Source organism: Oncorhynchus nerka, linkage group LG19 (assembly GCF_034236695.1).
Source record: "Oncorhynchus nerka isolate Pitt River linkage group LG19, Oner_Uvic_2.0, whole genome shotgun sequence".
Lineage (NCBI taxonomy): Eukaryota > Metazoa > Chordata > Actinopteri > Salmoniformes > Salmonidae > Oncorhynchus > Oncorhynchus nerka.
The window spans coordinates 27,352,563-27,370,554 of record NC_088414.1 but is presented as its reverse complement, the minus strand read 5'-3'; the positions used below and the strand labels follow the sequence as shown (position 1 = coordinate 27,370,554).

General features: G+C 45.7%; 1 protein-coding gene across 1 annotated transcript in view; it reads left to right on the top strand.

Annotated features, from left to right (window-relative positions):
• The first annotated feature begins 3,752 nt into the window (after positions 1-3,752).
• Positions 3,753-17,992, top strand: part of LOC115101287 (fibroblast growth factor 11-like) — an 87,171-nt gene continuing 72,931 nt past the window's right edge. The window contains exon 1 of the mRNA XM_029620652.2: positions 3,753-4,817. Coding sequence (XP_029476512.2) covers positions 4,625-4,817 — 193 coding nt within the window. The 5' untranslated portion in view covers positions 3,753-4,624. The remainder of the gene's footprint in view (positions 4,818-17,992) is intronic.

Sequence of the window (17,992 nt, the reverse complement as noted above, 5' to 3'; positions counted from 1 at the left end):
AATAGTGAATCTACTTGGCAGTAGAAAACCTAAACAGTTTGACCTCTCAGCTTCACTATCAAATCTAAAAATGTCAATCAAACAACTTAAGAAAATTAACAACACTGACACATGAAGAATGCAAAAACATAAGAAAGAAATTGAGAAATCTATCCAACCAAAACATAGACACCCAGAAAACCTGAGCCTACGCCTTCACTATGATGAATCACTAAAACAATACAGAAATACACTACGGAAAAAGAAGGAACAGCACGTCAGATATCAGCTCAATGTAATTGAAGAATCTAACCACTTCTGGGAAAACAACACGAAGAGTTATCTATCCAAAATGGAGATGGATAAACCACTTCTCCAATCTTTTGGGCTCTATAACAAAGAACAAACAGAAAAAACATATACATGATCAAATACAAATCTTGGAATGAACAATTAAATACTACCAGAACCCACTGAATTCTCCAATAACATTGAATGAACTGCAGGACAAAATACAAATCCTCCAACCCAAAAAGACCTTTGGGGTTAATGATATCCTAAATGAAATGATCAAATATACAGACCACAAATTCCAATTAGCTATACTTAAACTCGTTAACATCATCCTCAACTCTGGCATCTTCCTCAATATTTGGAACCAAGGACTGATCACTCCAATCCACAAAAGTGGAGACAAATTTGACCCCAATAACTACCGGGGGATATGCGTCAACAGCAACCTTGGGAAAATCCTCTTCATTATCATAAACAGCAGACACGTACATTTCCTCAGTGAAAGCAATGTACTGAGCAAATGTCAAATTGGCTTTTGACCAAATTACCATATGACAGACCACATATTCACCTTGCACACTCTAACTAACAAACAATCAAACCAAAACAAAGGCAAAGTATTCTCTTGCTTTGTTGATTTCAAAAAAGCTTTTGACTCAATTTGGCATGAGGGTCTGCTATACAAATTGATGGAAAGTAGTGTTGGGGGAAAAGTGTTGGGGCACACAAAAAGCTATACATACCTCAGCCTCAACATCAGCGCCACAGATAACTTCCACAAAGCTGTGAACAATCTAAGAAACAAGGTAAGAAGGGCCATCTAAAGGAACATCAAATTTTACATACCAATTAGGATCTGGCTAACAATATTTGAATCAATTATAGAACCCATTGTTCTACAACCACCTAAAAGTATTCCCAAACCATCCATAACAAAGCCATCAGCAACACATTTTGACCCAACCAAAAATCATGAGAAAACAAAAAGATAATTACTTGTCACATTGGAAAGAATTTACAAAAAAAACAGAGCAAACTATAATGCTTTTGGCCCTAAACAGAGAGTACACAGTAGCAGAATACCTGACCACTGTGACTGACCCAAAATGAACGAAATCTTTGACTATGTATAGACTCAGTGAGCATAGCCTTACTAATGAGAAAGGCCGCCAAAGGCAGACCTGGCTCTCAAGAGAATGCTATGCTATGTGCACACTGCCAAATGTATGACCATATTAGAGACACATATTTCCCTCAGATTACACAGACCACCCCCCCCACACACACACACACACACACACATTGTATTTAAACAAATACAATTTTGATATACTCCCATATCTATTGGGTGAAATACTACAGTGTGCAATCACAGCAAGAAGATTTGTGACCTGTTGCCACAAGAAATGGGCAACCAGTGAAGAACAAACACCATTTTAAATACAACCCATTTTTCATTCTTTATTTTTCCTTTTGTACTATCCTTTTGTATTATTTGCACATAATATGACATTATTTTTGGAACTTTTCTGAGTGTAATGTTTACTGTTCATTTTATTGTTTATTTCACTTCCTTTGGCAATGTTAACATATATTTCCCATGCCAATAAAGCTCTTAAATTGAAAACATTGAACTGAACTGAGGGTGAAAGAGAGAAAAAGAGAAGAGAGTGTGAGGGAGAGGGAGAGAGAGAGAAAGAGAGAGAGTTGTCAGTGAATGGAGAAGGAAAGGGGGTGGGGGAGAGATGTGGGAGAGACAGTCTCCAGAGAGAGAGAGAGAGTTGTCAGTGAATGGAGAAGGAAAGGGGTGGGGGAGAGATGTGGGAGAGACAGTCTCCAGAGAGAGAGAGAGAGTTGTCAGTGAATGGAGAAGGAAAGGGGTGGGGAGAGATGTGGGAGAGACAGTCTCCAGAGAGAGAGAGAGTTGTCAGTGAATGGAGAAGGAAAGGGGGTGGGGGAGAGATGTGGGAGAGACAGTCTCCAGAGAGAGAGAGTTGTCAGTGAATGGAGAAGGAAAGGGGTGGGGGAGAGATGTGGGAGAGACAGTCTCCAGAGAGAGAGAGTTGTCAGTGAATGGAGAAAGGGGTGGGGGAGAGATGTGGGAGAGACAGTCTCCAGAGAGAGAGTTGTCAGTGAATGGAGAAGGAAAGGGGGTGGGGGAGAGATGTGGGAGAGACAGTCTCCGAAGAGAGAGAGAGTTGTCAGTGAATGGAGAAGGAAAGGGGGTGGGGGAGAGATGTGGGAGAGACAGTCTCCAGAGAGAGAGAGAGAGTTGTCAGTGAATGGAGAAGGAAAGGGGGTGGGGGAGAGATGTGGGAGAGACAGTCTCCAGAGAGAGAGAGAGAGTTGTCAGTGAATGGAGAAGGAAAGGGGGTGGGGGAGAGATGTGGGAGAGACAGTCTCCAGAGAGAGAGAGAGTTGTCAGTGAATGGAGAAGGAATGAGGGTGGGGGAGTCAGTGAATGGAGAAGGAATGGAGAGACAGTCTCCAGAGAGAGAGAGAGAGAGAGTTGTCAGTGAATGGAGAAGGAAAGGGGGTGGGGGAAGGGGAGAGACAGTCTCCAGAGGAGAGAGAGGGGAATGGGGGAAAGGGGGTGGGGGAGAGATGTGGGAGAGACAGTCTCCAGAGAGAGAGAGAGAGTCAGCGTGACATAATGTAAGGAAGATGGTGAATGACAGTTAGCGTAAACACACCAAACAGAAGCACATACCGTATGCAGAGATGTTCCTCTACTTATACGACACATTCTCCTCACACTGAGATAAGTGAATGCTCTACAGTCCCAAAGGTGTTTGTGTGTAAGCGTGCACCCACGTGTGTGACTCACTCACAGCGCATAGCGAGGATGCTCCACCTGAGGTGACAGCACATGTACCTTAAGCACTCTTTTTCCTCCATACAGACAAATACACACAAACTCTCTCTCTCTCTCTCTCTCTCTCTCTCTCTCTCTCTCTCTCTCACTCACTTTCTCCACCTCTCTCTCTCTCTCTCTCACTCACTTTCTCCACCTCTCTCTCTCTCTCACTCACTTTCTCCACCTCTCTCTCTCTCTCTCTTTCTCTCTCTCTCTCTCTCTCTCACCCCCCTCTCCGCCTCTGAAGGACAGTCAGATGGATGGGGCGTGAGTGCGACAGAGACATTGTAGCTCGTCTTAGTACGTTAACTGAGGAGAGGTGTCTGCATGGTTTCTCTCCTCGGCTTCTCGCTGCTTCTCTCTTTCTCTCTCCTCAGCCCCTCTGTTTCTCTCTTTCTCTCTCCTCAGCCTCTCTCTGCTTCTCACTGTCTCTCCTCAGCCTCTCTCCGCTTCTCTCTTTCTCTCTTCTTCATATTCCCTTTTCCAGTCGATCTCATTCTCACCCATCACAGCCCCTCCCTCCCTCCCTCCCTTTCTCTCTCTCTCTCTCTCTCATGAATGTCACCTCTGCTGATGGTTGCTGCTGGAATTCACAGACCACTCTCACACTCTCACACTCACCCGTGGGGGGCGGCGGGGAGTTAGTTGAGGGCTGTGTGGAGAGAGAGAATGCCAGAAGAGGAGGAAGATAAATCTCTCTCTGTCCAACCCTCTGTTCCGTTCCTGGATTCATTCTTGGGAGTCTGTCACCGTCCCGCCTGCTGTGCTGCCTCTGGATCTAAGTCTACTGGATTACAGCTCCGTTTCTCCACTCATTACTCCTGACGCTTGCATTTCCACGGCAGGCAAAGTTGGGCATCCAGAGACTGTATGTTGACTGCCTGTTCATTTCCTCTTTGAATTTGTATGCTGTTTGAGCTTCAAAATGATTTCACTTTTCACTGGAAGAAGTGTGATTTTAATATGACTGAGAAAAGAGCTCCGTCTCTTTTTTGGGGATTGTTTACTTATAGGATAGGCTAGTGATTTTGCTATATTTTGAACTTCGTTGTCGCTGGTGATTTGGTTGTGAGGGACAAGATGAGTGGGGAGGGAGGTTAGAAATGTAGGAAATGTTGATGTCTTTTCATGTTTTATTTTGATCAAACAGACATTCTAACCTCCCTCACCCGTCTTTCTTTTTTACTGAAGATGTGACCTTATTGGTCTCTGTTTTTCAGCATTGGTGCATTTATTTCTCGTCACACTGGAGGGTCCACTTTGGATGTGTGACTGCACTTGAACTCTCACCGTCCCCTGCTCTTCCCTTTTCCAGGTGGCTCTTAACCTAGACCCTCTCTCTTTAACCCTGCGTAAAACCCCTCTCCCCTCTCTGGGGGCTCTCTCTGGACCTTCCGACCATTTTCTGTTGCTTGAGGACACAGACAGCCCCGCCAGAAGAGGGGCTGTTGGGTAGGAAGACACCCCCCTCCCAAAGGTGAGAGGGGGGGGAAGATGGCAGCTCTCGCCAGCTCTCTCATCAGACAGAAACGGGCGGTCAAGGACGACGGACAAAACCGACCGGTAGCCAACAAGAGGAAGCCTTGTCCCAAGAGCAACAAGTCTCTGTGCCAGAAACAGATCCTAGTCCTTATCTCTAAAGTGAGGCTATGTGGGGGTCGAAAAAGTCGAAAAGAAAAGAGACCGGGTGAGTCATCTCTCTCTTCTTCCTCTTCCTCCTAATTCCATCTCCTCCTCTAATCAATGCCAAGTCAATGATTAGTTGTTGGAATGGTGGTCACATGAAAACACAATATATACTTTGAGGGGTAAACTTTTTTTAATGTATTTTTTATTCATAATAAATATAATGTAACATTTGGGGATGTTCCTGTTGGAATTAATTGGCAGAATGTTAATTTGATTTGAGAATGAGACGATATGCGAGAATATAGAATTTGTTTGTTTGGATCAGTTCATGTCAGAATAAAAAGTAGTGCCATATTCTGAGCCCCTGGTTGTATTATGTATTCCCTAGTCCTAGAGGAAGGATGCATAGAGAGACAACAGAGCTTAATGAGGAGTAGTTAGAAGGACTCTCCCCTCACACTGCAGTCAGCCTTCCTCTAAGCCTTAGAGTTCCCATCCTGGGTAGTACACAGCTGCTGGGTTCCCATAGACACAGCCTTGGAGTTCCCATCCTGGGTAGTACACAGCTGCTGGGTTCCCATAGACACAGCCTTAGAGTTCCCATCCTGGGTAGTACACAGCTGCTGGGTTCCCATAGACACAGCCTTAGAGGTCCCATCCTGGGTAGTACACAGCTGCTGGGTTCCCATAGACACAGCCTTAGAGTTCCCATCCTGGGTAGTACACAGCTGCTGGGTTCCCATAGACACAGCATTAGAGTTCCCACCCTGGGTAGTGGCTAGTTGGGTAGTAGGTATGTCATGTGAGGTGGATTGTTACTCTGTCTGACCATGAACACTTGTTGTAGTAGACGACATAGAGAAAGCACACATCCCACATGAATACACTATTCTGAGTTCTTTGCTCCTTTTTGCACCTGTCTTTGGGTAATTAGAGACACTTATTACTGTGTGTGTGTGTGTGTGTGTGTGTGTGTGTGTGTGTGTGTGTGTGTGTGTGTGTGTGTGTGTGTGTGTGTGTGTGTGTGTGTGTGTGTGTGTGTGTGTGTGTGTGTCTGTGTGTTGTGTCTGTGTCTGTGTCTGTGTCTGTGTCTGTGCCTGTGTCTGTGTGTGTGTGTGTTGTGTATATTCCAGGTGTGTTGGTAATGTGCACTGTAACTACACCTACTGTTAATATTCAATTAGGTTGAAGATCCTTCAACCCTTTCCTCCCACACTCCAGAGATGATTAATGCATTTCAGATTGAGACCAATCTAAGCTGTGTTCTAATCTACGTAACCTTGCCACTGGCAAAAAAAATCCAATGTTAACATCATTGTTCTTTTCAAAATCCATTTGGTGGCCTTTAAAATGTCTGCTTTCTGTGAATTCTTCTGTGCTTCTGGATAGTGAAGAGTTGAATGTAAAGGATAATAGCAGCCGCCATGTTGAAAATATAACCTGTAGTGTAATTCATATTTTAGTCTCTCTATATAATCCCTGTTTGGAGAATCATACATTTTCTACCAAGACTATAATGTCTCCTACGTAATAATGCTGTCTACCAGATGTTGCTGTATGGTGTTGCAGAGTCAACAGGCGGTGTTTTGGGACACAGTTAGGAAATGTCAGACAGGGCTCACAACAGAAAGCTCTATGTAATCCTTGTTACTTCCTGTGGCCATTGGCCTTGCATTATCAGAGACATTGATTTTGCTATGGCATCTCATCTGTTGTGTCAGCTATAAGTTATTATACGTGACATGCATTTCCTGTGTGTCTTGGTGATTGTTTGTAGATCAGAATTGACATACAAGAGTACTGAAGACTGCTTGTGTGTGTGTGTATGTGTGCACACGTCTGTGTATATACTGAGTGTACCAAACATTCACCTTCCTAATGGTGAGTTGCACCCCCTTTTTGCCCACAGAACAGCCTCAGTTTGTCTGGACATGGACTCTACAAGGTCTCAAAAGCATTCCACAGGGATGCTGGGCCATGTTGACTCCAATGCTTCCCACGTTAGTGTCAAGTTGGCTGGATGTCCTTTGGGTGGTGGACCATTCTTTATACACATGAGAAACTATTGTGGATCGAGAAAAACACAGCAGCGTTGCAGTTCTTGACACAAACCGATGCGCCTGGAACCTACAGTACTACCATATCCCGTTCAAAGGCACTTCAATATTTTGGCTTGCTCATACACCCTCTGAATGGCACACATACACAATCCATGTCTCAATTGTCTCAAGGCTCAAAAATAATGATTTAACCTGCCTCGTCCCCTTCATCTACACTGATTGAAGTGGATTTAACAAGTGACATCAATAAGGGATCATAACTTTCACCTGGTCTGTGTACGTCACTGAAAGAATAAGTGTTCTTAATGTTTTGCTCACTCAGTCTACTGTGTATGTACATGTGTGTGTGAGTGAGTGCTTTCCTACCATATGTATTTGTATGAGTTTATGTGTGTGTTTATGTCTCTGTGTGCCAGTGTGTGAAAGCCCCTGAGTAATGGATGATAACAACCTCTCCATGAGCCTGAAATAGCACAGTGTTGTATGCCTACTCCATCAGTAGCTACAGAATGCACTGCCATGCCTCGAAGCTTTGTTATGTTAATGTCCATTGATGTTGCATCTGTGAGTGACAAAACAAATGAAAAACAACAGGAAAGCTCTGATGCTCTCACATATTTGCGTAACACAGCTGCAGGCCACTAAATGTCTCATAGTTGGGGTCACTTTAAGGTACTCACTTTGTTTAGTGTTTGTGTCTTTCATTTTGGGGGTGTGAGGAGAGTGTTGTATAAGTGGTCCTTCGTCACTTCCTCCATTTTAAAAGCATGTTAGTTTATTCTGTAATCAAGCCATCAGTATCGTCATGGTAATACTTTTATAATCACATAAACAGCTATATTTTCTAGGGTCATGAAAACAAATATTTTCAGTATACAAATGTCCTATAATGGTGGTAGGTGTCTAGTGCTAGGGATGTCATGTTACCATCAACCATGTGTGATAGTTCCAGAATGGAGCATCAGCCTCTGTTCCCACCTTGCCTCCACCTCTTCCTGTCCTGGTCCCTTTTAAGATGGCCGCCGCCGGCCCACTAGATGAAAGCAATGACAGCTCGCTCCCACTGTCAGTGATCTGCAGCGATTCTCCCTTCTCCAATCGATCCAGCTCACTAATTTATACTGATTAATCAATAATCACCCTCTTAGTTTGTCCAAGGAGGAATTTGACCTGGGAAGGGTGGGATATCGAGCAGTGACACCCTCTTCCCCTCACACAGACCCTCTAACATTCTCTCTCTTATTCACACCTACACACACACACATGCACGTGTGCTCTCACACACACCCACACACACAAACATGCACACATTCACACACACATGAATATGTACGTCAACACACACCTACAACCCGGCCAAATGACACCTGGGCAAGATGAGAATGAGACAGTGTAATGAACCGAAGCTAAAGAGAAACGTTTGATCTGCAGTTAACATTTAATTACAGTCACACAGAGAGGAAGTGTAGTATAGTAACAGACGTCTTCTAGTGCAGAGGTGGCAGGGTATGAGCAGGCATCAGTAGGGTCAATCGGCTGCACTCTGGAAAAGTTCTTTGGGTCACACATTTGGGCCCCTATCGGTGAGCAGGAGACCAGGTCATGAGGTGAGATCCAGATGAGGATAGCATTAAGCTGACCACAAGAGATCAGGGCCCTAAAGCCGCTTACTAGACAACATCTGATCACACTGTGCAGTGTTAGGTAGCCCTGCGACAGGGATCAGGGAGAGAGAGAGGAGGGAGGAAGACAGAGAGAGAGAGAGAGAGAGAGAAAGAAAGACAGAGAGAGAGAGGAAGACAGGGAGAGAGAGAGAGACAGAAAGACAGAGATAGAGAGGAAGACAGGGAGAGAGAAAGACAGAGAGAGAGAGGAAGACAGGGAGAGAGAGAGAGAGAGAGACAGAAAGACAGAGAGAGAGAGGAAGACAGGGAGAGAGAAAGACAGAGAGAGAGAGGAAGACAGGGAGAGAGAAAGACAGAGAGAGAGAGGAAGACAGGGAGAGAGAAAGACAGAGAGAGAGAGGAAGACAGGGAGAGAGAAAGACAGAGAGAGAGAGGAAGACAGGGAGAGAAACAGAGGTAATAAAAATGGAGGTACAGATACAGAGCAAAGAGGAGACTGAGTTAGACCAGGGGAGGATGGAGGATATGGGGATCTGAGTTAGACCAGGGGAGGATGGAGGATATGGGGATCTGAGTTAGACCAGGGGAGGATGGAGGATATGGGGATCTGAGTTAGACCAGGGGAGGATGGAGGATATGGGGATCTGAGTTAGACCAGGGGAGGATGGAGGATATGGGGATGGTGATCTGAGTTAGACCAGGGGAGGATGGAGGATATGGGGATGGTGATCTGAGTTAGACCAGGGGAGGATGGAGGATATGGGGATCTGAGTTAGACCAGGGGAGGATGGAGGATATGGGGATCTGAGTTAGACCAGGGGAGGATGGAGGATATGGGGATCTGAGTTAGACCAGGGGAGGAGGATATGGGGATCTGAGTTAGACCAGGGGAGGATGGAGGATATGGGGATCTGAGTTAGACCAGGGGAGGATGGAGGATATGGGGATCTGAGTTAGACCAGGGGAGGATGGAGGATATGGGGATCTGAGTTAGACCAGGGGAGGATGGAGGATATGGGGATCTGAGTTAGACCAGGGGAGGATGGAGGATATGGGGATCTGAGTTAGACCAGGGGAGGATGGAGGATATGGGGATGGGGATCTGAGTTAGACCAGGGGAGGATGGAGGATATGGGGATCTGAGTTAGACCAGGGGAGGATGGAGGATATGGGGATGGTGATCTGAGTTAGACCAGGGGAGGATGGAGGATATGGGGATCTGAGTTAGACCAGGGGAGGATGGAGGATATGGGGATCTGAGTTAGACCAGGGGAGGATGGAGGATATGGGGATCTGAGTTAGACCAGGGGAGGATGGAGGATATGGGGATGGGGATCTGAGTTAGACCAGGGGAGGATGGAGGATATGGGGATCTGAGTTAGACCAGGGGAGGATGGAGGATATGGGGATGGTGATCTGAGTTAGACCAGGGGAGGATGGAGGATATGGGGATCTGAGTTAGACCAGGGAGGATGGAGGATATGGGGATCTGAGTTAGACCAGGGGAGGATGGAGGATATGGGGATCTGAGTTAGACCAAGGGAGGATGGAGGATATGGGGATCTGAGTTAGACCAGGGGAGGATGGAGGATATGGGGATCTGAGTTAGACCAGGGGAGGATGGAGGATATGGGGATCTGAGTTAGACCAGGGGAGGATGGAGGATATGGGGATGGGGATCTGAGTTAGACCAGGGGAGGATGGAGGATATGGGGATCTGAGTTAGACCAGGGGACGATGGAGGATATGGGGATCTGAGTTAGACCAGGGGAGGATGGAGGATATGGGGATCTGAGTTAGACCAGGGAGGATGGAGGATATGGGGATCTGAGTTAGACCAGGGGAGGATGGAGGATATGGGGATCTGAGTTAGACCAGGGGAGGATGGAGGATATGGGGATCTGAGTTAGACCAGGGGAGGATGGAGGATATGGGGATGGGGATCTGAGTTAGACCAGGGGAGGATGGAGGATATGGGGATCTGAGTTAGACCAGGGGAGGATGGAGGATATGGGGATGGTGATCTGAGTTAGACCAGGGGAGGATGGAGGATATGGGGATGGGATCTGAGTTAGACCAGGGGAGGATGGAGGATATGGGGATCTGAGTTAGACCAGGGGAGGATGGAGGATATGGGGATCTGAGTTAGACCAGGGAGGATGGAGGATATGGGGATCTGAGTTAGACCAGGGGAGGATGGAGGATATGGGGATCTGAGTTAGACCAGGGGAGGATGGAGGATATGGGGATTAGACCAGGGATCTGAGTTAGACCAGGGGAGGATGGAGGATATGGGGATGGATCTGGAGGATTGGGGATCTGAGTTAGACCAGGGGAGGATGGAGGATATGGGCATGGTGATCTGAGTTAGACCAGGGGAGGATGGAGGATATGGGGATGGGGATCTGAGTTAGACCAGGGGAGGATGGAGGATATGGGGATCTGAGTTAGACCAGGGGAGGATGGAGGATATGGGGATCTGAGTTAGACCAGGGAGGATGGAGGATATGGGGATCTGAGTTAGACCAGGGAGGATGGAGGATATGGGGATCTGAGTTAGACCAGGGGAGGATGGAGGATATGGGGATCTGAGTTAGACCAGGGGAGGATGGAGGATATGGGGATCTGAGTTAGACCAGGGGAGGATGGAGGATATGGGGATGGTGATCTGAGTTAGACCAGGGAGGATGGAGGATATGGGGATCTGAGTTAGATCAGGGGAGGATGGAGGATATGGGGATGGTGATCTGAGTTAGACCAGGGGAGGATGGAGGATATGGGGATCTGAGTTAGACCAGGGAGGATGGAGGATATGGGGATGGTGATCTGAGTTAGACCAGGGAGGATGGAGGATATGGGGATCTGAGTTAGACCAGGGGAGGATGGAGGATATGGGGATGGTGATCTGAGTTAGACCAGGGGAGGATGGAGGATATGGGGATCTGAGTTAGACCAGGGGAGGATGGAGGATATGGGGATGGTGATCTGAGTTAGACCAGGGAGGATGGAGGATATGGGGATCTGAGTTAGACCAGGGAGGATGGAGGATATGGGGATCTGAGTTAGACCAGGGAGGATGGAGGATATGGGGATCTGAGTTAGACCAGGGGAGGATGGAGGATATGGGGATGGGGATCTGAGTTAGACCAGGGGAGGATGGAGGATTTGGGGATGGTGATCTGAGTTAGACCAGGGGAGGATGGGGGATATGGGGATGGTGATCTGAGTTAGACCAGGGGAGGATGGAGGATATGGGGATCTGAGTTAGACCAGGGGAGGATGGAGGATATGGGGATGGTGATCTGAGTTAGACCAGGGGAGGATGGAGGATATGGGGATCTGAGTTAGATCAGGGGAGGATGGAGGATATGGGGATGGTGATCTGAGTTAGACCAGGGGAGGATGGAGGATATGGGGATCTGAGTTAGACCAGGGGAGGATGGAGGATATGGGGATCTGAGTTAGACCAGGGGAGGATGGAGGATATGGGGATCTGAGTTAGACCAGGGGAGGATGGAGGATATGGGGATGGGGATCTGAGTTAGACCAGGGGAGGATGGAGGATTTGGGGATGGTGATCTGAGTTAGACCAGGGAGGATGGAGGATATGGGGATCTGATCTGAGTTAGACCAGGGGAGGATGGAGGATATGGGGATCTGAGTTAGACCAGGGGAGGATGGAGGATATGGGGATCTGAGTTAGACCAGGGGAGGATGGAGGATATGGGGATGGTGATCTGAGTTAGACCAGGGGAGGATGGAGGATATGGGGATCTGAGTTAGACCAGGGGAGGATGGAGGATATGGGGATGGTGATCTGAGTTAGACCAGGGAGGATGGAGGATATGGGGATCTGAGTTAGATCAGGGGAGGATGGAGGATATGGGGATGGTGATCTGAGTTAGACCAGGGGAGGATGGAGGATATGGGGATCTGAGTTAGACCAGGGGAGGATGGAGGATATGGGGATCTGAGTTAGACCAGGGGGATGGAGGATATGGGGATCTGAGTTAGACCAGGGGAGGATGGAGGATATGGGGATGGGGATCTGAGTTAGACCAGGGGAGGATGGAGGATTTGGGGATGGTGATCTGAGTTAGACCAGGGGAGGATGGGGGATATGGGGATGGTGATCTGAGTTAGACCAGGGGAGGATGGAGGATATGGGGATGGGGATCTGAGTTAGACCAGGGGAGGATGGAGGATATGGGGATCTGAGTTAGACCAGGGGAGGATGGAGGATATGGGGATCTGAGTTAGACCAGGGGAGGATGGAGGATATGGGGATGGTGATCTGAGTTAGACCAGGGGAGGATGGAGGATATGGGGATGGGGATCTGAGTTAGACCAGGGGAGGATGGAGGATATGGGGATGGGGATCTGAGTTAGACCAGGGGAGGATGGAGGATATGGGGATGGTGATCTGAGTTAGACCAGGGGAGGATGGAGGATATGGGGATGGTGATCTGAGTTAGACCAGGGGAGGATGGAGGATATGGGGATGGGGATCTGAGTTAGACCAGGGGAGGATGGAGGATATGGGGATGGTGATAGATAAAGAGGGAATCGACAATGGAGAGAAGAAGAGAGAGAGAGCTTCGTTTTGATAAAGGATAAGGAGGGGGAGGAGAGAGATGTGAGGGATCCTGTCATAGCGAGAAGGCATGTAGAGATGTTACTGAGAGAGTGAGACCATGACGTTGAAGGACCACTGTCAATAGAAAAATGATGTATTTCTACAAGCTAAGTCCTTCTTTCCCATTTTGACCGACTAAAGCATTAGAACAAGCACTATCACATAGTATCTGACAGCGCTATAGTCTACTGTACTTCCAACAGGCTGTCATGATAGCCATCACATCTGCACAATGATTCAAACGATTACGTGCTTATATCACCAGTAGACCATATGCAATCCTATCTTTAAGCTTGGTGTTTTATTTGAGATTAAACATGTGTTTAGCCATGAGAAACAAGGTTTAAAAATAACATTTTGTATCTATTTTCAGAGTATGGAATAAAACCCATCAAATGAAATGTATTGGTCACATACACATGTTTAGCAGAAGTTCTTGCAGGTGTAGCGAAATGCTTGTGCTTCTAGCTCCGACAGTGCAGAAAATGTCTAACAAGTAATATCTAACATTTTCACAACATACAGTTGAAGTCGGAAGTTTACATACACTTAGGTTGGAGTCATTAAAACTCGTTTTTCAACCACTCCACAAATTTCTTGTTAGCAACTATAGTTTTTGCAAGTCGGTTAGGACATCTACTTTGTGCATGACACAAGTCATTTTTCCAACAATTGTTTACAGAAGATTATTTCACTTATAATTCACTGTATCACAATTCCTGTGGGTCAGAAGTTTACATACACTAAGTTGACTGTGCCTTTAAACAGCTTGGAAAATTCCAGAAAATTATGTCAGAAGCTTCTTGACATTCTTGACATGGCTAATTGACATCATTTGAGTCAACTGGAGGTGTACCTGTGGATGTATTTCAAGGCCTACCTTCAAACTCAGTGCCTCTTTGCTTGACATCATGGGAAAATCAATGCAGATCTCCACATGGTTGGTTCATCCTTGGGACCAACTTCCAAATGCCTGAAGGTACCACATTCACCTGTACAAACAATATGACGCAAGTATAAACACCATGGGTGCCACGACTTCCACCGAAGTCGTTTCCTCTCCTTGTTCAGGCGGTGTTCGCCGGTCGGCGTCACCTGTCTTCTAGCCATCGTCGATCCACTTTTAATTTTCCACTTGTTTCCTTACACACCTGGTTTTCATTTCCATCATTAATTGTTGTGTATTTAACCCTCTGTTCCCCCCCATGTCCTTGTGTGGAATTGTTTGTTTGTGGTTGTACGCTATGTTACTGGTGCGCGTTGGGTTTGGTGCGAAAAGTGCAAATAAATCCAAGAACAACAGCAAAGGACCGTGTGAAGATGCTGGAGGAAACAGGAACAAAAGTATCTATATCCACAGTAAAATGAGTCCCATATCGACATAACCTGAAAGGCCGCTCAGCAAGGAAGAAGCCACTGCTCCAAATCTGCCATAAAAAGGATAGACTATGGTTTGCAACTGCACATGGGGACAAAGATCATACTTTTTGGAGAAATGTCCTCTGGTCTGATGAAAAAAAAAATAGAACAGTTTGGCCATAATGACCATCGTTATGATTGGAGGAAAAAGGGGGAGGCTTTCAAGCCGAAGAACACCATCCCAAACGTGAAGCACGGGGGTGGCAGCATGATATTGTGGGGGTGCTTTGCTGCATGAGGGACTGGTGCACTTTACAAAATAGATGGCAACATGAGGGAGGAAAATTATGTGGATATATTGAAGCAACATCTCAAGACATCAGTCAAGAAGTTAAAGCTTGGTTGCAAATGGGTCTTCCAAATGGACAATGACCCCAAGCTAAATGGCTTAAGGACAACAAAGTCAAGGTATTGGAGTGGCCATCATAAAGCCCTGACCTCAATCCTATAGAAGATTTGTGGGCAGAACTGAAAAAGTGTGTGTGAGCAAGGAAGCCTACAAACCTGACTTAGTTACACCAGCTCTGTCAGGAGGAATGGGCCAAAATTCACCCAATTTATTGTGGGAAGCTTGTGAAAGGCAATGCTACCAAATATTAATTGATTGTATGTAAACTTCTAACCCACTGGGAATGTGATGAAATAAAAGCTGAAATAAGTAACTCTCTACTTTTATTCTGACCTTTCACATTCTTAAAATAAAGTGGTGATCCTAACTGACCTAAGACAGGGATATTTTTTTTTACTAGGATTAAATGTCAGTAATTGTGAAAATCTGAGTTTAAATGAAATTGGCTAAGGTGTATGTAAACTTCCGACTACAACTGTATACCCAAAATACACGTAAATCTCAGCAAGAAATGGATTAAGAATATATCCATATTCGTCAGAGCGGTGTTGGACTAAGATACAGAGGTATAGAATACAGTATATACACATCTGATATGCTGGAGATGGCTGTTTCACAGTCAATGGTTGTCACGCCCTGACCTTAGAGAGCCATTTTATTTCTCTATTTGAATCAGGTCAGGGTGTGATTTGGAGTGGGCATTCTATGTTGTCTATTTCTTTGTTGTTTTTGCCAAGTGTGGTTCCCAATCAGAGGCAGCTGTCTATCGTTGTCTCTGATTGGGGATCATATATTAGTTGTAATTTTCCATTTGGGATTTGTCGGGTGTTTTCAGTTTAGTATCTGTGCCTGATGGAACTGCCCGCTTTCGTTTTTTTGTATTCGTTATTTTTGTTTGAGTGATTCTTGACAATAAAGAGCATGAACACTTTCCACGCTGCGCTTTGGTCCACTCTTCCTTACGGCGAGCTTTACAGTATATACATATGAGATGGGTGATGCAATATGTAAACAGAATTTAAAAGTGACTAAGATACAGTAGAATAGTGTTGAATGCAGTTTATACCTATGAGATGAGTAATGCTAGATGCGGAAACATTATTACATTGGCTATTAATCCATTTCTGAAAGTGGCCAGTGATTCTTAATCTACAGTGGCAAGAAAGTATGTGAACCCTTTGGAATTACCTCAATTTCTGCTTAAATTGGTCATAAAAATTGATCTGATCTTTATCTAAGTGACAACAATAGACAAACAGTCTGCTTAAACTAATAGCACACAAACAATTATAAGTTTTCATATCTTTATTGAACACACCATGTAAACATTCACAGTGTAGGGTGGAAAAAGTATGTGAACCCTTGGATTTACTAATTGGTTGACCCTCCTTTTGAAAGCAATAACCTCAAGCAAACATTTTCTATAGTTGCAGACCTGCGGTCAGGAGTAATTTTGGATCATTCCTCTTTACAAAACTGTTTCAGTTCAGCACTATTCTTGGGATGTCTGGTGTGAACTGCTCTCTTGAGGTCATACCAGAGCATCTCAATCGGGTTACGGTCAGGACTCCACAAGGCATATTGTCTTCTTTTGAAGCCATTCTTTGGTTGATTTGCATCACCCAATTTCTGTTGAGCTTCAATTGGCAGACAGATAGCCTTACATTCTCCTGCAAAATGTCTTGATAAACTTGAGAATTCATTTTTCCGTCGACGATAGCAAGCTGTCCTGACCCTGAGGCAGCAAACCAGACCCAAATCCCTCCACCATAATTTACAGTTGGGATGAGGTTTTGATGTTGGTGTGATGTGCCTTTTTTTCTCCACAGTAGTGTTGTGTATTCCTTCCAAACAACTAAACTTGAGTTTAATCTGTCCACAGAATATTTTGCCAGTAGCGCTGTGGAACATCCAGGTGCACTTTTGCTAACTTCAGACGTGCAGCAATGATTTTTTGGGACAGCAGTGGCTTCTTCCGTGGTGTGCTCCCATGAACACCATTCCTGATTAGTGTTTTATGTATCGTAGAGTCGTCAACAGAGAGGTTGGCATGTTCCAGATATTTCTGTAAGTCTTTAGCTGCACTGTGCACTTGCAGTCATCTTTGCAGAACGGCCACTCTTAGGGAGAGTAGCAACAGTGCTGAACTTTCTCCATTTATATACAATTTGTGTTACCGTGGACTGATGAACATCAAGGCTTTTAGAGATACTTTGTAACCTTTTCCAGCTTTATGCAAGTCAACAATTCTTAATCTGAGGTCTTCTGAGATCTTTGTTCGAGGCATGGTTCCCATCAGGCAGTGCTTCTTGTGAATAGCAAACCATTTTTTTGTGAGCGTTTTGTATAGGGCACACCAGACATCCCAACTACAACTCTAACCAACATCTCTCATCTCATTGATTGCACTCCGGTAGCTGACTCCTGACTCCAATTAGCTTTTGGAGAAGTCATTAGCGTAAGGGTTCACATATTTTTTCCAACCTACACTGTGAATGTTTAAATGATGTATTCAATATAGACAAGAGAGGATGCTCTCAATTGTGCATCTGTAAAAGTTTGTGAGGGTTTTAGGTGTTAAGCCAAATGTCTTTAGCCTCCTGAGGTTGAAAAGGCACTGTTGCGCCGTCTTCAGCACACTGTTTGTGTGGGTGGACCATTTCAGTTTGTCAGTGATGTGTACACTGAGGAACGATGTGGATAGGGGGGTGCTCCCTCTGCTGTTTCCTGAAGTCCACAATCATCTCCTTAGTTTTGTTGATGTTGAGTGAGAGGTTGTTTTCCTGGCACCACATTCCCAGAGCCCTCATCTCCTCCCTGTAGGCTGTCTCATCGTTGTTGGAAATCAAGCCTACTACTGTTGTGTCGTCTGCGAACTTGATGATTGAGTTGGAGGCGTGCTTGGCCAAGCAGTCATGGGTGAACAGGGAGTAGAGGAGGGGGCTGAGCACTCACCTTGTGGGGCCCCAGTGTTGAGGATCATCGAAGAGGAGGTGTTGTTTCCTACCTTCACCCCCTCCTCTACTCCCTGGTGACCCGACCCGTCGAGCTTGATGATGAGCTTGGAGGGTACTATGGTGTTGAATGCTGAGAGCTATAGTCAATGAACAGAATTCTTACATAGGTATGCCTCTTGTCCAGACT